Source organism: Limanda limanda, chromosome 1, assembly GCF_963576545.1.
Source record: "Limanda limanda chromosome 1, fLimLim1.1, whole genome shotgun sequence".
Classification (NCBI taxonomy): Eukaryota; Metazoa; Chordata; class Actinopteri; order Pleuronectiformes; family Pleuronectidae; genus Limanda; species Limanda limanda.
The window spans coordinates 31,180,427-31,205,450 of NC_083636.1; the positions used below are offsets into that span (position 1 = coordinate 31,180,427).

Below are 25,024 nucleotides of genomic sequence, written 5' to 3' on the forward strand. Positions count from 1 at the left end.
TTTTTCATCAACTTTTTATTGCATATTTGTCACGTGCAGTTTTTGTTTGTAGAGATTCAGTTACAATAAATCTTGTACTTACGATCGGTATCAGTATAGAAGTAAAACCACTGCCTTGCAGAAAACACCCCTCAACAAAAAATGTAATTAGACAAACACTACCAAAAGTTCACTTAAATAACAACAACAATGATATTAATAATAATTGATTTAACAGCATTAGACTAGCAAGTTACTTAGGATATATTATAAGTAACACAAGAATAATTGAAATAAAACAAACTGGTAAAATTAAACCAAAGATTCAAATCTAATAAGTGAGGGACAGATAAGATGTCATGTAGACTGATCTGAGATTTGAACAGTCCAGTGGAGTCCAGCGTCCAGATGGGACAGAGTCGTGGTCCCTGCATGTGAAAAAGATCATCACACTGTCTCTTGTTTCTACTTTTAACTGTTATTCTTCAAGTTTGGGGGAAACTATTACAGAGCAGACATCATCCAGTGCCGCCCCTTTGTCCACTAGGTGGCGGTCATTTCTCAGGAACATTACAGTGTTTGCTTATTAAGTGTACAGGCCCAGCAAACAGTGTTGGTGAACTCATTAAACTTGTGCAGTTCAAAGAGGAGCAGATGAAGACGATCAAAACACAAACATGAATAAAGCTTTGTGGACATTTTCCCTCAGCTTCACTTTTCCTTTTTTATGTCCTGACGTAGCGATAGCAGATCATTATTATTTATTAACATCAAGCGTGGCCTGTTTCTGTCGGTGAAATGATCAAAACAAATTGTATGCATTATAACATATACATTAACTAACAGTCAAATGCAACAAACAGTCTTTCCTGTCAACTAATGTGTAAATAACCATGTATTCGGATATAAACACCATGCCAACCGTCATTTTATAAAATGTTTAAAACAAAAAGATCACATGGAGAGGGATCCTCTAAAACTTTCCAATGCCTCCTTAATTAAACGCAACATCATTGTTGACATGTCGTCAGTTTCAGAAGAGAAGAGCTGATGTCATTATTTGCATTTGATTAAAGAGAAGCCGATATTTAAACTCCTGCTGACATCTTCACAACAAGGTCCTGATAGAGGGGATGTGTACAAAAAAAAAATCATATATTTCTCCCCAAAATCCTCTTGGGAAGTAATTAATCACCATCATACAAGCCTTTAAAGATTTCAAATATTTGCTGAAGTGGCCCCTTGTTCCTAATTATATCTCCCTGCTCGTCCCCCTCATTATTTAGAACTATTCCCCACAAAGGGACGCAATGCTGAATGGGAGCTGTCACCCAGTCAGCCCCCTCCCAAAGAAAATGTTACATAGCAAATGAATGAGTGAGTTACTGTGCGGCGATAAAAGGCCTTAATGAGGTAATTTTATTAGTAGTGGCTGCCCAGAACTGTAGGACGCAGATGGAAACAAACAGAGAGGGGCAGCATAGAGAAAATTAGTGTTACCCAATTCATTAATTAATGCATTAGTGTGGGCAGCAAATTAACTGCCCCAAAAATCCCCCATTCAGTGAAGATTATGATGGAGAAAGAAAATACATTGTTGCCCTCCAACGTAATTACAAGACAGTGCAAATTCAATTCTAATGAGGCGAAAGGCACCCCCTTAACATGCATCCCCTATTTCCCCCTCTAAAGGGGGCTCGCTCTTAAGTTTAAGGAAGTCCTGAGAGTGAAGGAGACAATAATGAGAGATCGGCCCGGCCCTGAGTGCTTTATACGCTGCAAACAGGTAAAGAGGATTGAATGGCTCTCTTTCTGGGACTCCTGGGGGGCCTGTCTTCCCAGCACAACAACACTTGGCCCTGAGAAAAGGGGTCCACCGAGGAGCCGGGGGGTGGGAGGGGGGGATGAATGGACCTGTGCTGCAGTGGGTCAGACTGAATGGCCACAAGTTCTTCAATGGTTGCAAACTCTGTTGTGCCGGGGGGGACTCCACACATGTACACAAACACAAACACACACTCGCACACACACACACACAGGAGCACACGTAGACGGCCCTAACCCCTCCACCTCTCCCTCTCATCGAGTTATCTTTACACAGGCTTTGTCTCCTCTAATTGGAGCTGATGAGGGACTAATTGGTAGCTTTTTTTACAACACCCAGTACTTAAGCGATGGCAAACCGAGGGAGGCGGCATGAGTGGAGTTAATGAGAGGCTTTGCACAAATAAAAGATTTAGTGCAGGCCCGTTTCACAGAATGGGAGAAAAAGGAAAGTTCAGGATATCCTTTGTGTCCTCGCCATCTTTCACTCATGTGCAGGTATCTGAAAAGGCGAGGGAGCGGTGGAGGGCACACATGCGGCCGCCCCGAAACTTTGAGCACTTACTTGTGCGCACAAAGGGATCTGCGCCGTATTGTTTGGGGCCCACAGTTTAGTGTGTCTGTTAATAATGAGAAAAAGGGCTGCTCCTCAAATGAATGTGGCACAGTCCTCAGTGGACAATAAGTGGCCTCTCTTGCCTGGACCACACTGGACCGTGTTGAGGCAATCAGAAGCAAAGGTCCTGGTCCCTCTGCACTGTGGAGGGTGACGTGTCCAACAAACAATACAGCAGCGAGTTATATGAAAACGTTTCTTTGAAGGTGATTGATGCAAAATATTAATAATCAGAGTAAAAATCTGGTCTTGGTTATAATAAATGAGGCTTGTGTGTCTCTGGTTGGGTGTCCATCCCATCTATCTGCATTGGTATAATTAAAAAAAAATCCACCCATGTGGCTCAGGAGATACAGCGGGTCGTCATCTGACCCAAAGGTTGGTGGTTCGATCCCAGCAATTCCAAATTGCCCCTGACGGCTCTACTGACAATGTGTGAGTGATGTGTGATAGAGTAAGTCCTGCACAAAGATGCACTGCAGGAATGTGTGTATGAATAGGTGGATGGCAAGTTTGTACCATAAAGCAATTTGAGTGGTCATCAAGACTAAAAAAGTGCAGAATAAATACAGACCATTCTACCATTACTCACTAATTTACTCCTGTCTTCCTGGATCAGTTCGAGATTTGTATCCTGGTGACAAACTCAAGAGCACAGCAGGTTGGACCACGGGACGTTTCCCGAGCATGACGTCCTCCCAGCAGACATCTGCGTTCATGTGATAATGGTTTGCTTTGTGCCTCCAAACACCGCGAAGCAACAGGCTTCATTAACTAAGCCGACGCGTCACACCAGGAGGTGATGGGCCACTCTCCCTTTCCCCCAATGTGACACAGGGGTAATACAAACATCTTCCAATGCCCTGTGGAGCCCTATACATCGCACAAATGGTATTTGTTTTGTCCGATTAGGCCAATTCAGAGGCTCTAAAACCAAAAGACGACGTAAAACATGCCCAAAACCAAACAAAGAAAACATTAAGATCTGATGTTCATTGGTGAAAACCAGGAAATAAGTGAAAGACAATTAGACTACATCGATAGATATATGCAGACTAAATAGATCTAAGAAGAAGGTTAAAGTATTATTTCAATTTGAGTTGAGACGTCATTAGTACACGCTCCAGTTATAACAGTATCGCCGGAAAAACGCCAATCCACTTGCCGTCACCTCCAAGATACAGCGTTGTGTAATTCACTGGCCAAATATTTGTGCTGACTCGTGATAAACTATTCACAGTCTCAGTGACCCATTAACATCCTACAGGATCCCGCATTGTCCGCCGCTAAATGGGCCCATTAGCATCGCCATTGTCATTTAAATCCCGTTTCCCAACAAAGAGCACGGTTTAACTTTCTAATGGGGGACTTCCTCGGACAAAGCGCGGAGGCCTCTAATTTCTCTGCTTCCTAAATCCACTGGAAACCTGTTGGAGTTCATCGCGTTTCAGATGCTACACGAAAGTTAGCATCTCAGTTATTATTTCATGTACTTCACTTAGAATCTCGTTCTTTATGAATTTGTCGAGGTCTCCTATAATTTTCAGTCATTATTTTATGTGTAATTTATCTTATCGTATATCATACATACAATTTTCTTTTATTTGTATTAGATGCATAATGATGTATTACATTTTACGGTCCATTTGTTGTACCATTACACCTGTAAAGCACTTCGACCAGGTGGTTTTAAATGTGCTATATAAATACAATTTACGTTGACATGACATTGATTTTTTATTTTTATTTCTACAGTATCAAGGGTTGTTTGTGAACAGCTAATTAATTAGTTGTGATTTTCTCCCCAATATTTCCTGTTCAGATCACTATTTGGAACTAATCTGATAAAAAAGCAATGATTCCTCATTCCTCACAATGTGTTTCATTATTGTGTCGTTGACACAGAAAATAAAAAGTAATCACTTTTTTTGATTTTAACTGTACAACATGGAAGCTATGTTTTCATTGTATTTTGGTGGTGTCTTTGTTTGTTTGTCTGTGTATTAGCCAGATTACGCAAAAACTACGAACCAATCGTATCGAAACGTGCTGGAATGCTGTGATATGGGCCAGGGAAGAATCCCTCTACTATTGGAGCAGATCCAATAAAGGGAGTGGATCAGGGAAATTCTATTTTCACTTTCTTTAACATTGCGTTTCTCTCAGTATTTATTAATTTCTGAAGAAATAATGCAAAGATCTTTATAAAGAAAACAGGCATGTGTAAAATGCTATGAATAATAATACGTAGGTGGCCAATTAGCCTCAGTGGAGGTATGCATCCTCCAAGTGCCCTTCTAATACACCTCTGATTATTCTGGTACAAAGTATGTTTTTGTGTGATTGTTGTTCATGACTTCCAGACAGAGTAAAATCAATCTCATCGTATTACTGATTATATGATTGGCACCATATGTGTTGCATTAGAAATTAAAGAAGTAAAAGATATTCTACTCTGGAAACCTCAGCTGTCATTGTGGCTAAACGATTTGCAAAGGTTGAGAAATAGTCCAGTGGTAAACATGTGTAAGAATAAAAATGTGGCAAAAAAAGAAGCAGACCAGCCCAGTTCATGTATCTCATATAAAGGAAATGCTCATGAAATGAAGCATAAAACCTGACTGTGGTAAACACCATGCAGCTCAGTCCTTGCCCTTTGCTGATCATTTGCTGATCATTTGCCAGAGTGGTCAAAATCCCCAGATTAGTGTCACCACAATAGCCTGTTGTTGTCCTGAGGTTGGTTCCTGAACCAGTAATCACAGCCCCTCACAGAAAGTGATGCTGCGCCTCCAGGAGGAAGCTGATTTAGAGTAAATAGAAAGTGAGTGGCACACAATTGTGTCGTTTCCCCGTCACCCACTGAGGCTTTCAGACAGCTCATGGCAGCATGAAAGCTCCTGCAGCCGAAATGGCTTAAGTCACCTCACCTTTCACCGACCTCATGCAGGCCCATGAGCTGCTGAGGAGCAGCAACTGAAGGACGGCCATCACCATGTAGGTTTGTTATATTTGATATGTTTATTGTTTGTTACATCATTGTTTTCTTTATGACTAATACGGGACAGATTATCGTTATTTTGGGGGGGTATAGGTTTACCAGAGGTGCAGTCTGTGCAGGATGTATGAGTTACACATCAGATAACATTCTTTACATAAAACTAACTTTTATTATTGGTCCCAATGAAAGTAACATAATAAACAACAGACACTAATGCTAGAATTAAATTACCATTCATATTAGTAGTACAGTTTATCATAATGGCATCTTTATACCTGATTGACGGGCATACAAGCCATGTAGGGTACTCTCTAGTACCCCTAGCAGTTTACTGTTTATTTGAGGGGGAACCATGTGGTGCTGCCCTCGGTACTGTTACTTACACTGCTACGCCCCTGCTCATAGATCGTGTTGAGAAGAGCGAGAGAGAGAGGAAGACAGAGATTGATAAGAGAGAGAGTGAGGGAGATAATAGAGGGAGGTGGAGAGAGAGAGAAGAGAGGGGGGGAGATAGAGAGAGTGAGTGAGTGCGTGAGAGGGAGAAGGTAGATAATGAAGAGAAAGAGAGAGAGTGAGAGAGAGAAAGTAGAGAATGAAGAGAAAGAGGGAGAGAGGGAAGAGAGAGGGGGGAGAGAGAGAAGTGAGACATAGAGAGAGTAAAGAGAGAGAGAAGAGAGAGAGGGAGAAAAAGAGAGAAGAGAGTGAGGGAGAAAGAAGAGAGAGAGAGACAGAGAATGAAGAGGAGGAGAGAGGGGGGGCAGACAGAGAATGAGTGAGAGAGGAACCGTCCAATGAGAAAACGCCCTGTTGGCCCTCCAGGCTTCCCGTCATGCCCCTGTCCTCCTGAGCGCTACGTCAGCAGTGATACAAACATGGCGGAGTCCTCAGCGCGGCCGCCGGGCTGCACCGCTCCTGCGTTGATATTCACTTTCCTCGCCACGTTGTTGTTCCAGCGAAGCGTCGGGGACATGGTCTCCGGTGCGTCCGCGACGGAGGAGGCTCTCCACCGCCGCTTCGAGTACAAGTACAGCTTCAAGGGTCCTCACCTGGCGCAGGGCGACGGCAGCATCCCCTTCTGGATCCACTCGGGAAGTAAGTTCGTGTCCAGCTGTCAACACACAGCTGCTCCGGCTCCGGCTCCGACCCTCCGTGGGAAGGCAGTCCGCTCAGAGGCGTCCTGTCAGCGGCTTGTGTTTCCGCTCTGCACCCCTCTCTCTGTGGCCACAGCGGGTTGTGTCTTTCATTCAAAACCTCGTCAGCGAACTGATGGATTTTTAGCAGCCGAGCTTCACCTCAAAGTCCCGGTGACACTCACACGCGTGCACATATAAAACCCAGGGTTTAAAACAGGACGTTAAAGGTTCTGACTCCTGCAGGAACCTGTACTGACACATGCATGTGAAGTGTTGAACTTTCCTCCTCAGGGAACAGGCCTTTGGATTCTTGCATCACACAGCGAGTCGTGCAGCTGCTGACATGAGCGATCAATACACAGATTACACATACTCCCTGTAACCCGGCGTCAATGGGTCTGAGCATTATCAATGAGTCTACACATTACTCTACAGTTTAATCCAAAAATTAACACATTGATAAACTACATTGATACTTGTGTGGAAACTTCTGGCAAGTCCACTCGTGAAACCACATTTAAATGCCCTGTTTTCTGATCCTTTTCTGCACCAAAGGGCTCAAACTCACAGATACGTGTCCCCTAAATGTGTTTTTCCATCAAGACATGAATCATTTTCTGTGAAACGCCCTGTCTCACAACATCGTGAAAACAAATTCCTTGATCTGCACCGAAGTTTAATGGGCTGTTCCCTGACCGACCGCCACATCTTTCCACTAAGTTTCCTGGTAATCTGTCCCAGTATTTTTTTTGCATGATATTGCCTAACTGTCAAACAAACGCAGATAACAAAACATCAACTCTTTGGCAGAGGTAAAACTTTAGAAAGCCATCCTCACAGTTCCCTTGAGTCCACATAGATCTCCTCTGGCCTCTCCGGCCTCCTCTGTGTTGTCCCCTAGTAAACAGTGGTTTACACAGAGATGACAGGAAACCGGGAGGCAGACATGTACAAGGAGCTTGCAGCAAACCCCAGCTAAATCCCCCCCCCCCCCCCCCAGGCCACCATTACACAAGTTGTTTGTTTTGCCCCATCAAACAGCCCAAAACTCAAAGTTAATTCTGTCAACTTTCACATCAGGCAAAGACTAACAATTAAGTGTCATCAATGAACTATAACTGACACTCGGTAAAGTTTGGTGTTTTTGCTTTAAAAGATAACTAAAGAAAATAGTGCAAACTACTGTATTCAAGTTATAATTATATTAAGAAGAGAAAAGCAGCAACAACTAGGATGGCTCTCAGTTAAAAGAGTTCCTCCACCAAGGCCCAAGAGTCTCTTTAAATCAAATCAAGTCACATCAAGTGGCACAATCATCAATACCAGTTCCCTAAATATTTCTGATATTTTTCATCAACACCCATGAATTATTTCCTGGGAAATTGGTGAAAATGTTGCGATGTTTACCACCAAACTTTCCTGAGTTCTTTGCTGACCCATACCACATCCCGCCACCAAGTTTTCTTGGAAATCTGACCGGTAGTTTCTTTAGTAATCCTTCCTACAACAATACCCACAAACACACACAGGTGTAAGCACAGCACAAGATCACAAATCCCAATATGACCTCTTGATTGTACAAAGAGATAATCAGAAGAAAATATCCTGTGTCTCAAGTATCTAAAGAATTTACTGTGGGAAAATAAACAAACAATACTACAAGATTGCTGAAATGGAGATGAAACCCAGGTATTGTTTCCATAGAGACCATCAAACTTAACGTGTCACTGAAACGTTCTTCTCTCCTCCATCCCAGATGCTATCCCCAGTGCAGACCAGGTGCGCATCACCCCGTCTCTCAGGAGCCAGAAGGGCTCCGTGTGGACGAAGAACCCAGTCAACTTCGAACACTGGGAGGCCGAGGTGACCTTCAGAGTATCTGGAAGAGGCAGGATGGGAGCGGACGGTTTGGTAAGGAGGGGGACACTGCCAGGGACAAAAGCTTACTAGAGAAATTTATATAGTGTACAAAAACTGAGGTCAAATTGATCAACACTGAGCTGAGATACTCAATGTATTTACAACTGCATGAATCTACACTATGGGCTGGGTATTACACCTTAATACTTTTAGTAGAAAACAAACAGTGTTTGTGGCATCGAGCATCAAGAACATGACAATTTGAAATGCTTGATGATATTGTCGCTGTCTTCTGCAAATATTTCATAATCTGAATCGGCAAAATTTTCTTCCGTTTGACTGTTATTCTTTATGAATGAAATAAATGAAAAAGTTGTCAAACAAATGCTTATTCTCCCTGGACTAAGGTCTGAAAAGTTTTGTGTTTGCATTGTTACAGAAGCTGATGCATCATCAAAATCAATCCCCAAATCTAATCTGCACAGCACTGCAATTTATCTTTAATCCACAACCTTACACCTTATCACATCCAGTGTCATATTTGAAATTAAAGAACAAAAAAAATAAATCTTACCATACATTTACCATACGTCTATCTGAAAGTTAGCTTGTAATTGGAGCTGAGTATAAGTATATCTACTGTATAAAGCACCTGCTGCCTCTCAGAATCTGAATGTCAAGTATGGAAAAACCTGTATCTGAAGCGCAGGTGCACCTCCCTGTTTCAGGAGGCGTGTCATGCCCACAGGGGGAAATGACAAGCGTCTCCACACCTGGGGAATACAACAGTTTGCTATTTGCAGTATTTTAGGCAAACTGCACTGATGAGAAGAAATGACTGTCGTTCACAGACAGGAACATGACGGGTGATGCAGGAGTTTGATTGTGCTTCCATGTTACCTCGGGCAGAAATTAAAGCTAGAGAGACCATCTAATATTATTATAAATATAATCTTGTATTGATCAGATCATTATTCAACATCATATGACATCATAAGACAACACGACAAAGTCAGAAAATATATAATGACATCATAATGGAAATGGAATTATTGCAATTTGATAAACAATAAAGCCCAGCTGTAATCTGGCATTGTTAAATTAATAAACAAAGCATAGCCTGATTGGGGTATATATAGCTAGCGTGTATATATAGCTAGCGTGTATATACAGCGTGCACATAGGGTACCACTTTTTAATCTTTTGTTTAACAAATGTCACCAAAACAATAATTTAAGTTAAGTATGTGTGCTATTTTCTTTTGTGTTGACAGGCTGTGTGGTTCACGACGGCACAAGGCCTCGACGGCCCAGTGTACGGAGCCGCCGACCACTGGAACGGACTTGGAATTTTCTTTGACTCTTTTGACAACGATGGAAAGGTCAGTGTCAGCTTAACACAAAATTCTGTTCACTGTTGCTACGTTCACGCCTGCCGTCCACACTACTCTGGAGTTTTCCAGTGCTTCAAACAATCGATGACACAGTTGCAGTGAATGGTCACAAGACTGTTACTCATTTGGAGCCTTTGTGGACAGAAGTCAGTTTCGCCATTTTACAGTTAAAACATATTTACATATTATTTGCTTTCTGTTCCTGAATGAGTCTTATGTGGAGCTTTAGAAACAGCACCTGAGCAGACTCACAGCTAACTCAGATTCATTCTTTGCAGCCAGTTAAAAAATCTGACGAAGAAGACATCTACTCATGTTTGATTGTTATCAACTGCTGTAGTCAAAAAGGAAGTGTGTTGAAAATAAAAATATATCTGTTTATCGCTGTCGGGCAAAACAAGTCACATTTGAGAAGTGTTTATCTGTGCTCAGGTACCAGTTTGATATTTTGCCATGAGATTACCTAAAATACGTTTACTTGATGTGAAGGATTAATCCATCTCCTTGTCGTCTCATCCTCAATCCAGAAAAATAACCCGTCCATAATAGTTGTGGGAAACAATGGCAACCTTGCTTATGACCACCAAAAGTAAGTAAACAGTTCTCTTGCTTAGGTCTGATGTCATCACCAACTCAAATTTTTTAACAACTTAAAGAAGATTAGGAAATATGATTATATTTGCTTGGAAAGTAAATAATCCTCCATTTTTCCTAATCTCCCCCGAGCCAGTGAAAGCTTTAAATCACTCTTTCAATTCCAGTTTGTCTTAGAGTTCACAGTGTTTTCCAAACCGAGTGTTTACAAAAACAGACATTAATTTGTATTCACTTATATATTAAAGGTTCATACCCCTTGATCCTACTGTCCTTTTCCCAACTCATGATGACTTGGAGCCTTGGTTTAGTTATGTTTTTTTCTGACAATGTTGTGTTCCTCTGACAGTGACGGCACCACACAAGCTCTCGGCACATGCTTACGAGACTTCCGCAACAAACCGTATCCTGTCAGAGCCAAAATAACATACTACAAGAAGACACTGACGGTAGGAAGCATCACGGACACACAGCACTTTGGCACATGCTGAGAATCCGTTATATACAGTATATAATATATATATATAATGATCAGCTGAGTGATGATCATCTTACAGACATATCGGTGTCTACTTTAAGGTTTGCCAAAATGAAACTTCTTTTACAAAATAAACAATGCAGAAAAACTCAGCATTTGTTTACATTGTATGTAAAAAAATATATATATATTAGGTTGTATTTGTGTTTTTCTTTTAAAATTGTTATTTATCACAAATTATGTTTATAGTGTAAAAAAAATCGGAATTACAGAAAAATTATTACTTTTTTTTTGTAGTGAGGGTTTGATAATGACATCTTAGAAGTTAAAGAAAAAAATATATAGACAGATATAATATATTGGTCGATATCAGTACAGTCAACAGTATTTTGATCAGCTGCAGTATCGTTCTTTTTTCCTCCTCAGGTGATGATCAACAACGGTTTCACTCCAGACAAAGACGACTATGAGTTCTGCACAAAGATTGACAACATGGTCATTCCCACTGAGGGCTTCTTTGGCATTTCGGCCGCCACCGGTGGTTTAGCAGGTACTACTGTGTTCTCTACTATTAGAAAAAAAAAAGAAGAATCAGGGTATTTCCCCACCATAACCGTATCCTCATTATTTCATTACTGTGATATTACTCCATTATTAAAGTGTTCTACCCTCACAGCCTAATTATTTTGGGATTATTTCTGTTATTACTGGCATTTTCTGCCCTGTTGAGATATTACTCATGTTTTTGAATAACTATTACCATGTAGTAATAAACAAAACATACCATTACAAAGGTAAAATCAGTTTATTACTCTGTATTTACCAGGTTTTTCCCAAGATATGCTGTGTTTGCAGTAAGCTTCTCTGTTGCCATTTTCTAATTCAGCATTTCTTTCCTCCCTCAGATGACCATGATGTCTTGTCCTTCTTGTTATTCAGACTCACAGAACCAGGCCAGCAACCGGTAACTACACTTTCCTAGAGCTCCTCATTCTCTCCAAGTCCTGTGTGCAACTTACTTTTCTGTAGCTGTGTGTGTCTCTGTGTGCGCATGCTCGCATGTGCACAATATAGCCTAAGCTTGGCCTCTATTGAGCTCAGAGTGGGCTTTTTTTTTGTCTTCTCCATTGAAGCCCCCACCTGAATCTGAGATTCCTAAAGAAGAGAAGGACAAGTACCAGGAGGAATTTCAGAACTTCCAGCAAGAGCTCGACAAAAAGAAAGAGGAGTTTCAGAAAGAGCACCCAGACGTCCAAGGAGAGCCAAGTAAGTGTTCTGAAATCATACGGCCCAATTAATTATGTTAAAGGCACAGGGTAAAATATCATTAAGAGTAAAATTGTATAATTGCTTTTCTCTTAATCTTTGTCTATATTGAAGGAACAAACTCAATTAAAATTTGGAAATGTACAAATTTCTGAATCATAATTTACTCAAAAACATGAGCATGTCCAAATTTCCCCATAGAAGGTTTGTTGATTTAATTTCAGTTGATTTTAATCTTTACATTTTTGTTCTCCTCTTTAGTTGAGGACCTGTATGAGACCGTGAATGACAGGGAGATCCGGCAGGTGTTTGAAGGCCAGAACCGGATCCATCTGGAGATCAAACAGCTCCACCGGCAGCTCGCCATGATCCTGGACGAGCAGCGCAGATACGTCTCCGTTATCACCGATGAGGTCGCCAAAAAGGGGGCAAACGTTGAGTCGGGACAGGTGAGTCTTTTATTGCCAGAATTTTTTTACACCAGATCCACACAGTGAAAGTCAGTTCAGGATTAAAAAAAAACACTTAATTTCATCTAGAATTCTCCTTTTCACACAAAGGAAACAATTTTCTGCAAACACAAGATACATTTCTTATCACTGTGTTAATCTAGAAGTGTAAACCTGCTTAAACAAAGAAATAAAGCTTTAAAAGCAAATGGACATTTAACATTCACTTCAGTGACATTCTTGTGTTTTCCTTCCAACAAACTGTTTTTATGACTGGTTATCTAAACTTATAAACCTGATTTTATGACAGCTTTTATCAAATGTCAACATTGACATTGTGTTTGATCACGCTGTGCTGTATTGGTCTTCTAGGTCGATTCTGTCAATCCACAGTTGAGCACCGTCTTGTCTACCCAGCAAGAGGTTCTCAGAAACCTGAACGATCTAAAGTAAGTAACAACATCATCCATTGTTGCGGATTTTCGGTCCTAAAAAACGAGCTGTTTGTGCAACCGCAGATGAAGCAGTCTGTGATACTCCAGAAAAACAAGGGAAATCCTGCCGGTAATTCCCTGAAATCACATTTAATCTCAGGATGCCGTGGCTGCAACATCGCAGGTGTCTGCCTGCCTGATAGTCCAGCCACTGTCACGGCTTCCTCCACACTGAGTCCGCTTGTGTCCATCTCTGCTTGTGTTGTTACAATGTAAAAATAAGATGATATATTTAATTTAAGAATTAAGTTTTAAAATCGTGACTGATTTTGAAATCGGGTGAACATGAGGAGAATCACAGATCTTTTTCTCCATCATCCTAGACATGGCCACTCTACAATATAATAAACAATAAGGGCACATCACCCAAAACAGGATTGGGAAGAGTTGCTGTAATCTAAATAAAGAAAGCATAAGGCGAAATGAGTCTGGATGAAAAAATGGATGGAGAGACAGGGTTAACCAGGGTTATCTATTCTTCAGGTTAAGTTTGAACTGTATATGTCAACAGTCGCATGCTAGCCGACGTTAGCCTCAGACTGTTAACCATTGTTCGTCCATACCATCAGCTGCTGAGTGGTTTCACCGTAAAAATAATCCTCCTGATTCTAAATAATCAATATCAAACATGTTTGATAATTATCGGTGCTGCCCAGATTTTTCTGTGGGCAGTTCGGGAGGTTTAAGAAATGCTCTGTAACCAACACACTACCCGACAATCTGGGCCGTTTATCGGTATCGAGCTCAGGTTCCACACCAGATTTCTCCAGCGATCTCTTTTGGTGACCGAATCAGGGTCATATCGGCCTGGAACTCCTTTAGTCTGATCCCAGATAAAGAAAGTCATTTATTTTAAATATATTATTCCACGTAATAAGAATCCTGTCATTGCTGAGGCACAGTGTGATAGGTACAGTAAAGCCCAGCTGTAATCTTCTCCTTCAACTGTAAAAAACACTCTCCTTATCACTCTCAGATCACAGCCTGCACAGATTTTAATGCCAAGATAATACAGCTTAAGAGATTTTATGATGGTGTGCCTTCCACAGCAGAGACTCAGATGACTGTTTGATTTTGGTACTTACCGTGGGTAACCCTTATTAGGTATAGAGAATGTGATTTTTTTGATGTGGAGCGCTTTTATTTTTGTAAATAACATATTTGTGCTTTTGTACGCCTCGTGTAAGGTGCTTGTGGGCTTAGTCATTGTGAGCACGCAAGAGATTTAAAAAAAGAAGAAAAAGAAGAAGTAGTAGTCATCTTCAGAACCAAAGATTAGCGAGTGGATTTTAATCATTATTTTTACTTCGTTTCCCTAAATAAAATATTCAGCTAGTTGTTTAATTATAGCTTCACTTTTAGCTCAGCTTCTAATTGTTGAGAAAATGTTAATGTTTTTAATTTTCCCCATCAAATTGTGCCCTTTCAAAGATCAACAGTGTTAATTTATTCAGTAATTGACCTGTCGCGGCCATTTCTTAATTTTAACCCACCATCTGCATAAAGAATTAATCAGAACCACAAGATATTAAAGATTTTATTTCATATAACATTAATCTCTTAGTCTCATGTATCATAAAAGAACCAAGCTGTTTATATGCCCTAAATCCAACAGGACATTCATCCTCAATTGACTCTGCATACATGATTTTCTTTATTTCATCGCTGACCCATAACTCACATGGACTCTGACTTGTCTCATATATTTAATTCCACACAGACGCCTTCATAAGTGAATTAAATCCTATAGACGGCAGGAAAAGACAGAGTTTCTGTAATTTCCAGCAAGCACATTATCAGAGTGGTCATTTGAAGAGGAGGAGGTGAAGCTGAATGAGCTGATTGACACGTTAACTAAGTTCAGACCTGCGGCAAAAAGGCGGCAGCTGCTTCATTTTGTGCGCTAATGTGAGCGACTGATCTGTATTACCTTGTAGATTAAGCTCTCAGTTTATCCTGACCCGTCTTTTTAAACACCCAAGTTGATGATAGGAGTTCATCCGAGACTCCAAGGAGGGCTTTCCGCTCATAAATGGGTCAGTTGTGGTAAATAAAGATTAGATGTCGGCTTTAATAAATGCTCACTTACTTTCTCAAGGGAGATTTTTGTTGTCCTCTCCCCCTCTTTATGCGAAACAAATTAGATTTTGTATATGTGTCATCCCTAGCCGTCCTCTCAGACCGCAGCCATGTGGCCGAGCAAGAAAAGGCCACATCTTAGCACCATTTTTGTCCTGATAAGATTAGTCGTCTTTAAATACATCTGTCATACACAGCAAAACACAGTTTCCTTCCAATTGATTTCTTGTCACAATCAGGACTTACGCTGCTGGAATTCCTTTCATTTGTCAAGTCACTTTTTTTTTTCTTTGTAATCGTCTTAGATGTGTTTAAGATGATAAAGGAAACTTATTGCTTCCTCCCTGTAAGTAATCAGCCTTGAGAAATTTCATTTTGTTGAGAAATATGATCCCAGCTTAGACATTTTCATTCTCTCCTGAGAATGGTTTATTTTGCATTTTAACCTCATTTACTTCTGAAAGTGAAAGTAAAGACACAGAGGACTGGAGGCAGCACTGTTCAGTCATCCATGTTGATGTCTGTTCGAGGTAATGAGTTACGGACATTTGACAATTAGTAACCTAAAAAAAATACGATAATCAGGCCGAGACAGTTGCATTGACACAAAACAAAACAAAATTATTATCATTCCAGAATCTTGGCTCTGCTCCTGATGCATAAAAAGCCACCGTTTTAGTATAGAAAAATTACTACTTGTTTTTATTGACCATAAACATAACAGGATGTGTATATCCTATTATCAGATATTTGCATTAACTTTTAACCCTATTAACTTAACCCTATTTAACATGTATGCCATCATTTTATATGCTCTTGATTGCATATACTATACTCTATACACTCAAAATGCCATAATGTGTTTGCTCTAAGTATACAACATCTTATTGTATACACAATAAATGGCATACACCATACTGAAAATGCTCTAGATGGGTTTAGCATCATGACGAGAGTCTGGATTACATATTCCAGATAGTGTTCCTCTGTGGGTTTTTTATTAACCTCCTGTACTTGTAATCTGTTGTAAGAACATGTTTTCATAAGGGATTAATTTAGCAATCATGACCTCTTTTATCAGATGGTAATTTTCTGTTTTTCAAACTTTGAGAATATGCAGCCTCTTGTGAATAGGGATTAAAAGATTAATTTTGGACTATTTGTATGGTGGTAAATAAATGATACCACAGAGCATATTACTGTTTGTTCTGTTTCCAAACATGAATTTACTCTACGCATGTATGAGACTGTGAAAGGTAAACAGACTAGACTGCATTGTTGACATGTTTATTGGGTTTTCAAAGGCTTCGGGACTGAAGATGTATTAGAAACAGGCATAGTGTTCCTCTACAGGGACTGTGATCCCTTTGTGTGTCCTCTCCTCGTCTCTGCAGAAGCTCCTTCCACGAGTCGCTGAAACAGATCGGCTCAGCCCAGCTCCAGGGAAATGCAGCTGGTATCGGAACATATGAGACCATTCAGCACTTCAACGAAATCAAGGAGCATCTGCACACGGTCAAAAGAGACGTGGATCACCTGGTGCAGCGCAGTGCTCAGGTACAGATCAGAGTCTGGAATCCGACTCAACACCGACACTTCGGCTACTTGCACACATGCACTGAACTCTCCGAATTGTTCCTGGAATTTTCCAGAGATGCTGAAAGTGAGGAAGCAAAATTTTCTCAAGACCTGCACACAAACTTTCCCCGCTAGTCCCCAGTAGAATGTTGGGAACGTTTTTAAGTGAGCCCAATTGAGAACCCGGCAGGAAAATATCCAGAAGCTTCACAGAGAGGGAGTGGGTGTGTTGATGACGTTTCTAACAGCGACTGATGCAAAACTGCAAACAAATCTACATAACAAATAGAATGCAAATATCTATAAGGTGCCATACACAAAGACAGGGATCTCTGAGAACTTAGACATTGAGATACGAGTGTTTGGGGATAAGGACCGACGCTAGTATCGATGTGCTGTCAACAGAAACATCAACACAACTCTTTTGCCTGAATGATGTTTTCCTGTTGTTGTGAAGCGTCCGACTCGGCAATCTCCTGCTGCATTCTTCATTTGTGAAAGGCAAACTCCGGAAAATGATCAGACACATTTTCTTGAGTTTCTGTCTAAAAAGTACTAAGACAGTTAGAAGAGTTCCCTCTACTGAATCTTATTCTGTGTGTTTTCTCCTGTAGAATCCTGCTGAGAAGATCGTAAAGTGCCCTGACCCACCTCCTGTGCCTTCCTGCTTATCCACCATTCATTTTATAATCTTCATCGTCATCCAGTCAGTCCTGTTCTTCTGCTACATCATGTACAAGTAAGACACTTTCATTTTTTTTTGTTCAGTTCATTGTGCTTAAAAGATCGATTGCTTTTTAATGAATTCTCTGTTTCTCCTTTTCTCTTGTGTAGAACTCAACAAGAAGCTGCAGCAAAGAAATTCTTTTGATGAAATTCTGAAATGAAATTGTGTAAATGAGGGAATGTCCATTTTGGTAATTTTTTTTGGTTTAAATATTTTCAGATTGTAAGTTATTTTATTTGAAAAGAATAATTTTGTCGATGGAGTTTATTTTAATTAATTGCAGATTTTTAATTTGATCAATCATTGTGTATAAATGCTAGTGTGAGACTTCCATCCTGATGCTATAACTTCCTTGCAGTATTTCTGATCAGTCAGATCCGTAGATTTTGTTTTCTAAAGCTGAATCTGCCACAGTCCCATTCCACGAAACCAACCTGAAAACAAAAGAAATCTACCTGTGTTTTGACTTGTGCAATTTTGTATAAAAGAATGCTGAGCACTTGGTGAACAAAACTCAAAGAGATGATGTCTGCTTCTGTTTTTCTGTTTTGATCAAGTCAGACCCGTCAGAATCTGACATCCTCCAAATGAACAATTTACATTACACTGCTGCATAATAACAAAAGAGCAAAGCTTTTATTAACTTTTTACACTCATGGATTCTTTCTTAAAGGAGTTGTAGTTTACATATAACTATAAACACAGGAATTAGTGGCTCAATGGGGCTGAACTTAGTCACAGCCATCTTGCAAATTAGAAAATCTTTCATTTTTTATCAGTTCGATATTTAAATGACTGGACATTAGAAATGTTAACCCTTTGGTGGTTTTACATGAAGAGGTTATTGTCACTAATCATAAAAAAAAAAAAAAGAAACCATCTAATAGTTATAAATATCCAAATTACCACATTTTATGACAATTAATTTAATAGTGGTTGATTCATTTCACTGAAGACCGAAGTCACAGGTCTTTAACAGTCCAGATTAACGATCTGGGGCCAGATAGTTACATTATTTACCTTTTTTAATATTATTATGTACGGTGGGTTTTCTGTTTTACATTTGTCTTTTTGTATGTCAAAATGGCTGCTCTGGAAAAAAAAGTCCATTCGAATTTATTGACATTGATTTTATCTACATCTATAAAATAACTTCCAGAACATATAGAATGTATACGATAAATAATGCAAGTATGTGTTTTTCAAGGAAAAGAAAGATGTGCAGCAAGCTGCAACAGTGTTTGCATAATCCCTGATTAGAGTTCAGGTTTCCTATCGATGCAAATTACATCCAGAACTTTTGTTGAAACATCGACAAATGATAGCTGTATGTTGACATTCATTGTCATCGTATGTCATATTTTTTGATGTTTAATTCTGCTCCAAAATCATGAAGCGAGCGACATTCAGAGAAATGTTGTAGTTGTTGCTGCACATCTTTCTTTTCCTTGAAAAAAACATACATGCATTATATATTGTATATTCTATTTTCTGCAGGTTATTTCATAGATGTAGAGGAAGTGAATGGAGCCAATGGTAAAAAAGATCTGTGAATTCTTAATCTCTTGCACACTTTACACCTATAGTATTTTCATGATATATTGTAAGGTGTCCTTGGATGTCTAGAGAGACCCTTGTTGATTTCCACAACATTGCAGTGTTGACCAGTAGCCAAGTGATCTTGCAGTAAAGAATGAACGTGTGATTACACTTGAGCATAGAAATCACAGTACACATCTGATGGCCCATTTCTGAAACATTTGACAGCTCAGTACAAGTGAGGTAACCAAAATAAATGAAGAATTGAAGCCTGAGCAATATCTCCTCCTGTCAATCATCTTCCCACGGAACAATAGCACGGCATGATGGGAGGTTCCAGTGCGGATAAACATGACTATAATCCCGCTTCTCTCTCTCTCTCTCCACTCTGCTCGGCCTCAGCTGTTTAAGCTGCACACGGGCCGGCCCGTACTTTACTAATACGATTAAGCAGCAGAGGGTGTGTGTGGTCACAAAGTGAAGGCCCCTGTCCACAAAAACTCTATTTCTTTATGATAAATGCTGCACCTTGCTCTGCCACAGAATGCACTAAATGTCCAAAATAAAAAAGACAACAACATCCACCAAGGTCTGCATGATTTAAAAATAGAGAGAAAACAGGCCATCTGCCTCTTAGCGTAGTGGAGCAGGGGGGATTAAATCCAGATTATGGCCGAGGCAAACCGTGTGTGTGTGTGTTTGCCTGTCATCAGTGTGTCCTTGGATCCATAGACAAGCAGCAGGTTAGCTAGAGAGCTACCACTGGATTTGACAGCTATAGGAAGCCAAAGCGGAGGGCGCCATAAAGGGGCAGCTACGTTACTTCCAACCAGAAAGCAGAGAAAACAGTCACAGAGGTCGAGATGGCTTTCTTGATCAAGAGCATGATTGGGAACCCCCTGTCAGGAATTGGCCTCGGGGGTGGAGGTGACAAAGAAGAGGAGGCCGCCCCCACAGATCCAGCCAAAGCAGCGGGGATGACACGGGAGGAGTATGAAGAGTACCAAAAACAGGTGGTGGAGGAGAAGTAAGTAAACAACACGGACCCTACAGTCCTTTATGAATTGATGCCATTGGTCCGTGGGAACCTGTATGGCTGCAGAATCTGACCTTGAAGAGCTGCAGTCCACTTCGTCACTGTTTAACTTTCCCTGTCTTGCAACCACACTCTCATCCAACACCAATTCATTTGTATTTTTTTTCTGCATATGTGAATTTTTTGAGCGACACAATGATTTTTTCCCCTACAATTTCTACATTATAATCCACCGGGACTAGAGGTCATGATGGACCTGGATCAATAATCTCTCATAATCTGTCATCAGTTTCTGCATCAAGAGCGGAGATGGGTAACATTCTATTTAGTGTTTAGTTTTAAAAACAATCCAGTATTCAGTTGAAAACATGGACTCCTGCTCTTTTCAATAGCACAGATATTTCAAAATCGACTGGTGGAACAGTCGATTTTAAAGCATCAAATTCAGTCCGCTTGTATTACATAACAGGATTAATCCAGGCTCTCTACTCTCCTGTTTGGGGAATTAAAATGACAACACCCTCCGTTATTTTAGATTTGTAGTAACCCTATTCACATATTCACTCAACCATGATTCCTGATGCAGACAAACCCGTTGTTGGGAAATAAAATACTTTGTATCAGTATCTCCATGATCTGTAAAGTAAAGGCCATTTTAATGAATGTGTAGTTTACAGAAACCTCGGTGCAACACTTTGTTGTTCAAGCCAAGATGGCACAACCTGAACAGGTTGTGCCATCTTGGCTTGATTGCAAATCTGCTCGACTCAGTCTGGCCTAATAATCCCATCTTCAATTGGCTGAGGGAAAGTTTACGTGAATACTGCCATGATTTATAGGAACACCTAGGGTCTCACAAAGTCCACGGAACCACATTGACATCAGGAAATGGCCTTTGATGAATTAAGCGTTTGTGTTTAGAAAATGAAAACACTTTTGAATAATGAAATAATCATCACAAGGTGAAATAAGTTTTTGTGATTGTGTTAGATTTTTGGAGGTGTTTATATTAGAATATTATGACTATATTATGATATCATATTTATTGTTGGATACAGAATACAGTCTCAGTATGCATCTTATATTCTGTAGATATAAGGGAGGTTAACCAGTAGTGGCATACATGAAATACAACATTTCTAAGGACCAGATCCTCAGCGACATACAGCACACTTCATAATGCATATCTGGGGACAAAATAAATGCTAAATAACCTCATAAAAGTGAATAAGCCCCAAGATTTGGTAACTATTTGATTAAAGTGGCATCGAAATTAATCAAATATATATATTGCCTTTGTTTAAACTAGAGAATTCAATAACCAATCCTTGTTTTGTTGCAGTGTAATGACATTTTAAAGGTACAAAATACTGAATTATAGAAAATAAAATAAAACACTGCTAAAATACAATTAATAAACACAGAAAATAAGAAATACAAAAAAACGTCAGAAGCTGAATGGTTTGTCATCATGTGACCAGGTTTGTGATCAGATTTCAATTTGAGTCTTTTCATACATTTTCCTTGTTTATTTTGAACTTGCTTTCTATTTGAAGCAGATTTCATGCAAAAAGCTTCAACAGTTGAAATTGTTGATGGAATCACCCTGAAGCCAAAGCACTAATATACACTAATGGTAAAAAATACAACTTTACTTCACATTCATTAAGCATTGGTACATATTGAGTCCATATTGGTTACTCATTTGATTACCTAGCTACTAAGGTTTGTCCTATTGGAATATTGCGATGAGTTCTGTGGAATCAGGTCCAGGTTTATTTTCTTTACACTGGATGGAAACACATAAAAGGTAAAACAGAATGAAACACATCAAATCCTGGTGTTGAAAACATGTTATGGTGCTTGAACCCGTGACACACTGAAGACAAACACACAAAATCCCACCTGCAGATATCGTGTTCTCCAGAAAAGAGATTAACAGACATAATATTTTTTAACTTTGAACAACATGGGATGTTGTTGTGACTGACAGTAAATGTTGCTGTACTAATAACATTGTTGTGTCTCTTTCAGGATGGAGAGAGATGCAGATTTCTTACACAAGAAGGCAGAGAGGGCCACACTTAGGGTGTGCCTCAGAGACAAATACAGACTGCCAAAGGTAAGGGATTTAAATCTGTGATGTTGTAGTGTTTAAATTATACTTAATAGAGCAACGGTATAATGGTTGATCTTAAAGTAACACATCGCTTTGACCTACTGATGTATTTGATATTTGTAAGCACTTTTTTTTTGTGACACACTTGAAACCTCTAATATAAAGACATATAAGAACTTTATTAGACATATTTAAATGATTATTATAACAGTATTTTACAAAATAGAACATTTATACACCAGCCTCTGCTCACAGGTTCCCTAAGAGGGATTAAATGTGGCTACGACTGCTTTACAGTGTGTTGAAAACACTTAATATATGGTTGTAAACTGCTTTACATGCAAAAAAAGGAGATTATACAAGTTTATAGTATAAGACCCAAGTTGCAGTTTCTGGAGGATTTCTTTAAATATATATATTGATCAGATGGCCCCTTTCTCCATTTGCTATTAAGGACTGGTAAAACTATGAGTCAGCTCTTGTTAAAAGGCCCTTTCCTCCAGTGACTGGCAGAAAGAGCAGCATCTGATGACTGTGCTGAGCCCGAGCGGCAAATAGCTGCTTCACAGTGAGCAGAGGCTGCCTTTATCTAACAGGAGTCCTTGGCAGCTGCAGCCTGGTCGACAGGAGGTGGAGGCCTTGCCAGTAGATTAGTGACAAATACACTCAAAGCAGCGTCTCGGAGACGTCAGCCTATGTGTCCCACATTGCACCTGGAGTCTTAACAGGGAATAATGCCGCTGAGCAGGTGTCCCAGGCTCATTAGGGAGCAACAGGGAGCGTGAACCGGCTTCAAGGAAGAGCCACAACTACTTTAGTGATTGTAGCGTGAGCAGCTACATGATTTAAAAGGGAATCTTACAGAGAAATAAGCTGTAATGGAAGGAGCAACTCAGGTATGATGTGATTTTATCTAAGCAATTTAAAGGTAAATATCGAGAACCTTAAAATTATATATATTAATCTGCTGATCCAGCCTTACCTGTAATGAACTGTGTGTTTTTATTGGAAATTCACTTTCTAATACAGCTTTTTATGATGAGATGATTTCCTATTCCCATGAATGCAGCGATGACCTTGGAGGCTTTTCTAGCAGCCTCTTGCATCTGTAGTTTTAAACAATGGGTTCATTTCCTTTCACAGTTTGTCTCTTTTAAATTGAAACAACACATTTATGACGGAGACAATGGCAGGGAGCTGTGCATATAGATGTAATTATTTTCTGTAAAGGATGTTTGTATTGCATGGCAGTTTGAAAAAGACAGACATACAAAGCCTGTAGGAGTGTCTCTATTAGAGCTGAAATATACATTTAAATGGATTTTCACCTTCACCATAAAGCACCTAAAGGCATATTGTTCTGTTAATTCTTTTATTTTAATCTTTGAAGGGTTGGGGACACAAATAATGTGAACTCAAGTGTGATTTAGAAAAACCCCTATTTATTCATATATATCTCATGTGAGTAAACAGGAAGATGTTGTTGTCCGTCCACTGGCATTAGGGTCTCGTGCGACACAGTATAGTAGATATCTTTAGACTATCGTTGGGATTCAGAGAGGAAAGGCTAAAGGCAGGTCCCAGATAATCCCACAGATTGAAGTTTAAAGTAGTCACAGTACAGTGCCTATTGCATGACTTTTCCACATATTAAGTGATTAGGTTTAGTTCGTTGGAAAGGTTTTAAATTGAGCATTTCCATGACGCCTGAGCACTTAGTGCAGAGAGAGGGAAGTCAAAGGACACAGGGGCATCAGAAAAATATGTGAAAAGGGTAGAAAACGCTTAAAATCTTTGTTAGGAATAAACAAAATGTACTTTATTTTAAAGTTGTGGATGTTTTATATTGACTTTTTAGTTTAAATATAGTTTAGCTTTGTGATAAGTCCTCTCATAAGCCATGACTGGCATATGTATTGTGACAGGCCTGAGTGTGGCAGTGGAACCAGAAATGTTTTGAAAAGCAGGCAGCCAGGCAGAAAGTTAATCCTGTAAAAATCCTTTAAGTCAGCCTCTAGGTTGTTTACCTCTGCAAATAAGAATTCATCTCTATAGTCTCTGTTATAACCAGGGAAAACAAACAATGTTCTTCCTACACCTGGAAGCCTCATATTGTGTGACCTTACATTGTCACAAAATATATTTTTTACAAACATATTTTGACTTTTTATAGATATAACTGAATTAAAAATGATTAAGAGAAAAATAGCATCTGTATACCACAGATAAACAGATTAAAAACTGTTGGACAAATTGTGAACAGGTGTTAAAATAGACATTTCATTATTTCAAATATCTCTAATATGATTTATATCGTCACACCATTTACTGTCATATGTCCATGTTTCTGTGTCCTGACCCGTGTATTCTGGCCGTTGCTTTCACCGTCCCCAGAGCGAGCAGGACGAGAACATGATCGAGATGGCCGGGGACGACGTGGACGTGCCTGAGGAGCTGCTCAAGATGGTGGACGAGGACGCCACGGAAGAGGAGGGCAAGGACTCCCTCATGGGCCAGTTTCAAAACTTGCAGAACATGGACATGGACCAGCTGAAGGAGAAGGCCTCGGCCACCGTCACCGAGCTCAAGACTAAAGCGGAGGAGAAGTGCTCCGTCATGTGAACGGACTTCATTTTCAATTTCCTGGAAATTACAGACCAAACTTCAGTCAACATGTAGAATCTGTCATAAGCACTAAAAAGGCAAATCATCCGTCTAAACTGTAAAAAATATGCCTGGTCCCCTCAAGGTGATACAGTGCTACTTCTACCAGTCTGCATCTGGGAAAATGGATATATTGTAAAAGTTTCCCAGTTACTTAATAATCCGAAACTATTTTAAATCATGTCCAAGGTGCCC

At 39.8% G+C, this 25,024-nt stretch overlaps 2 protein-coding genes across 2 annotated transcripts; both read left to right on the forward strand.

Moving 5' to 3' along the window:
- Window positions 1-6,270: 6,270 nt before the first annotated feature.
- lman1 (lectin, mannose-binding, 1) lies at window positions 6,271-17,990 on the forward strand. The gene is made up of 13 exons (XM_061067302.1): window positions 6,271-6,512; window positions 8,310-8,464; window positions 9,687-9,794; window positions 10,334-10,395; window positions 10,750-10,849; window positions 11,305-11,428; window positions 11,784-11,842; window positions 12,012-12,144; window positions 12,406-12,593; window positions 12,966-13,042; window positions 16,561-16,723; window positions 17,359-17,483; window positions 17,579-17,990. The coding sequence occupies exons 1-13, from the start codon at window positions 6,293-6,295 to the stop codon at window positions 17,613-17,615; spliced, it is 1,551 nt and encodes a 516-aa protein (XP_060923285.1). The 5' UTR covers window positions 6,271-6,292; the 3' UTR covers window positions 17,616-17,990.
- Window positions 17,991-19,873: 1,883 nt separating this feature from the next.
- Window positions 19,874-24,787, forward strand: cplx4a (complexin 4a). The gene is made up of 3 exons (XM_061080405.1): window positions 19,874-20,037; window positions 22,081-22,168; window positions 24,560-24,787. Exons 1-3 carry the CDS (start codon window positions 19,874-19,876, stop codon window positions 24,785-24,787), a joined length of 480 nt encoding a protein of 159 aa, XP_060936388.1.
- The last annotated feature ends 237 nt before the right edge of the window (window positions 24,788-25,024 follow it).

Coding starts and splice junctions, on each gene's coding strand:
- lman1 (XM_061067302.1), top strand. CDS start 6,293: ATGGCGGAGTCCTCAGCGCGGCCGCCGGGCTGCACCGCTCCTGCGTTG. Junction 13,043..16,560: donor AGAAACCTGAACGATCTAAA/GTAAGTAACAAC, acceptor TCGTCTCTGCAG/AAGCTCCTTCCACGAGTCGC. Junction 16,724..17,358: donor TGGTGCAGCGCAGTGCTCAG/GTACAGATCAGA, acceptor TTTCTCCTGTAG/AATCCTGCTGAGAAGATCGT.
- cplx4a (XM_061080405.1), top strand. CDS start 19,874: ATGGCTTTCTTGATCAAGAGCATGATTGGGAACCCCCTGTCAGGAATT. Junction 20,038..22,080: donor AAACAGGTGGTGGAGGAGAA/GTAAGTAAACAA, acceptor TGTCTCTTTCAG/GATGGAGAGAGATGCAGATT. Junction 22,169..24,559: donor ACAAATACAGACTGCCAAAG/GTAAGGGATTTA, acceptor CACCGTCCCCAG/AGCGAGCAGGACGAGAACAT.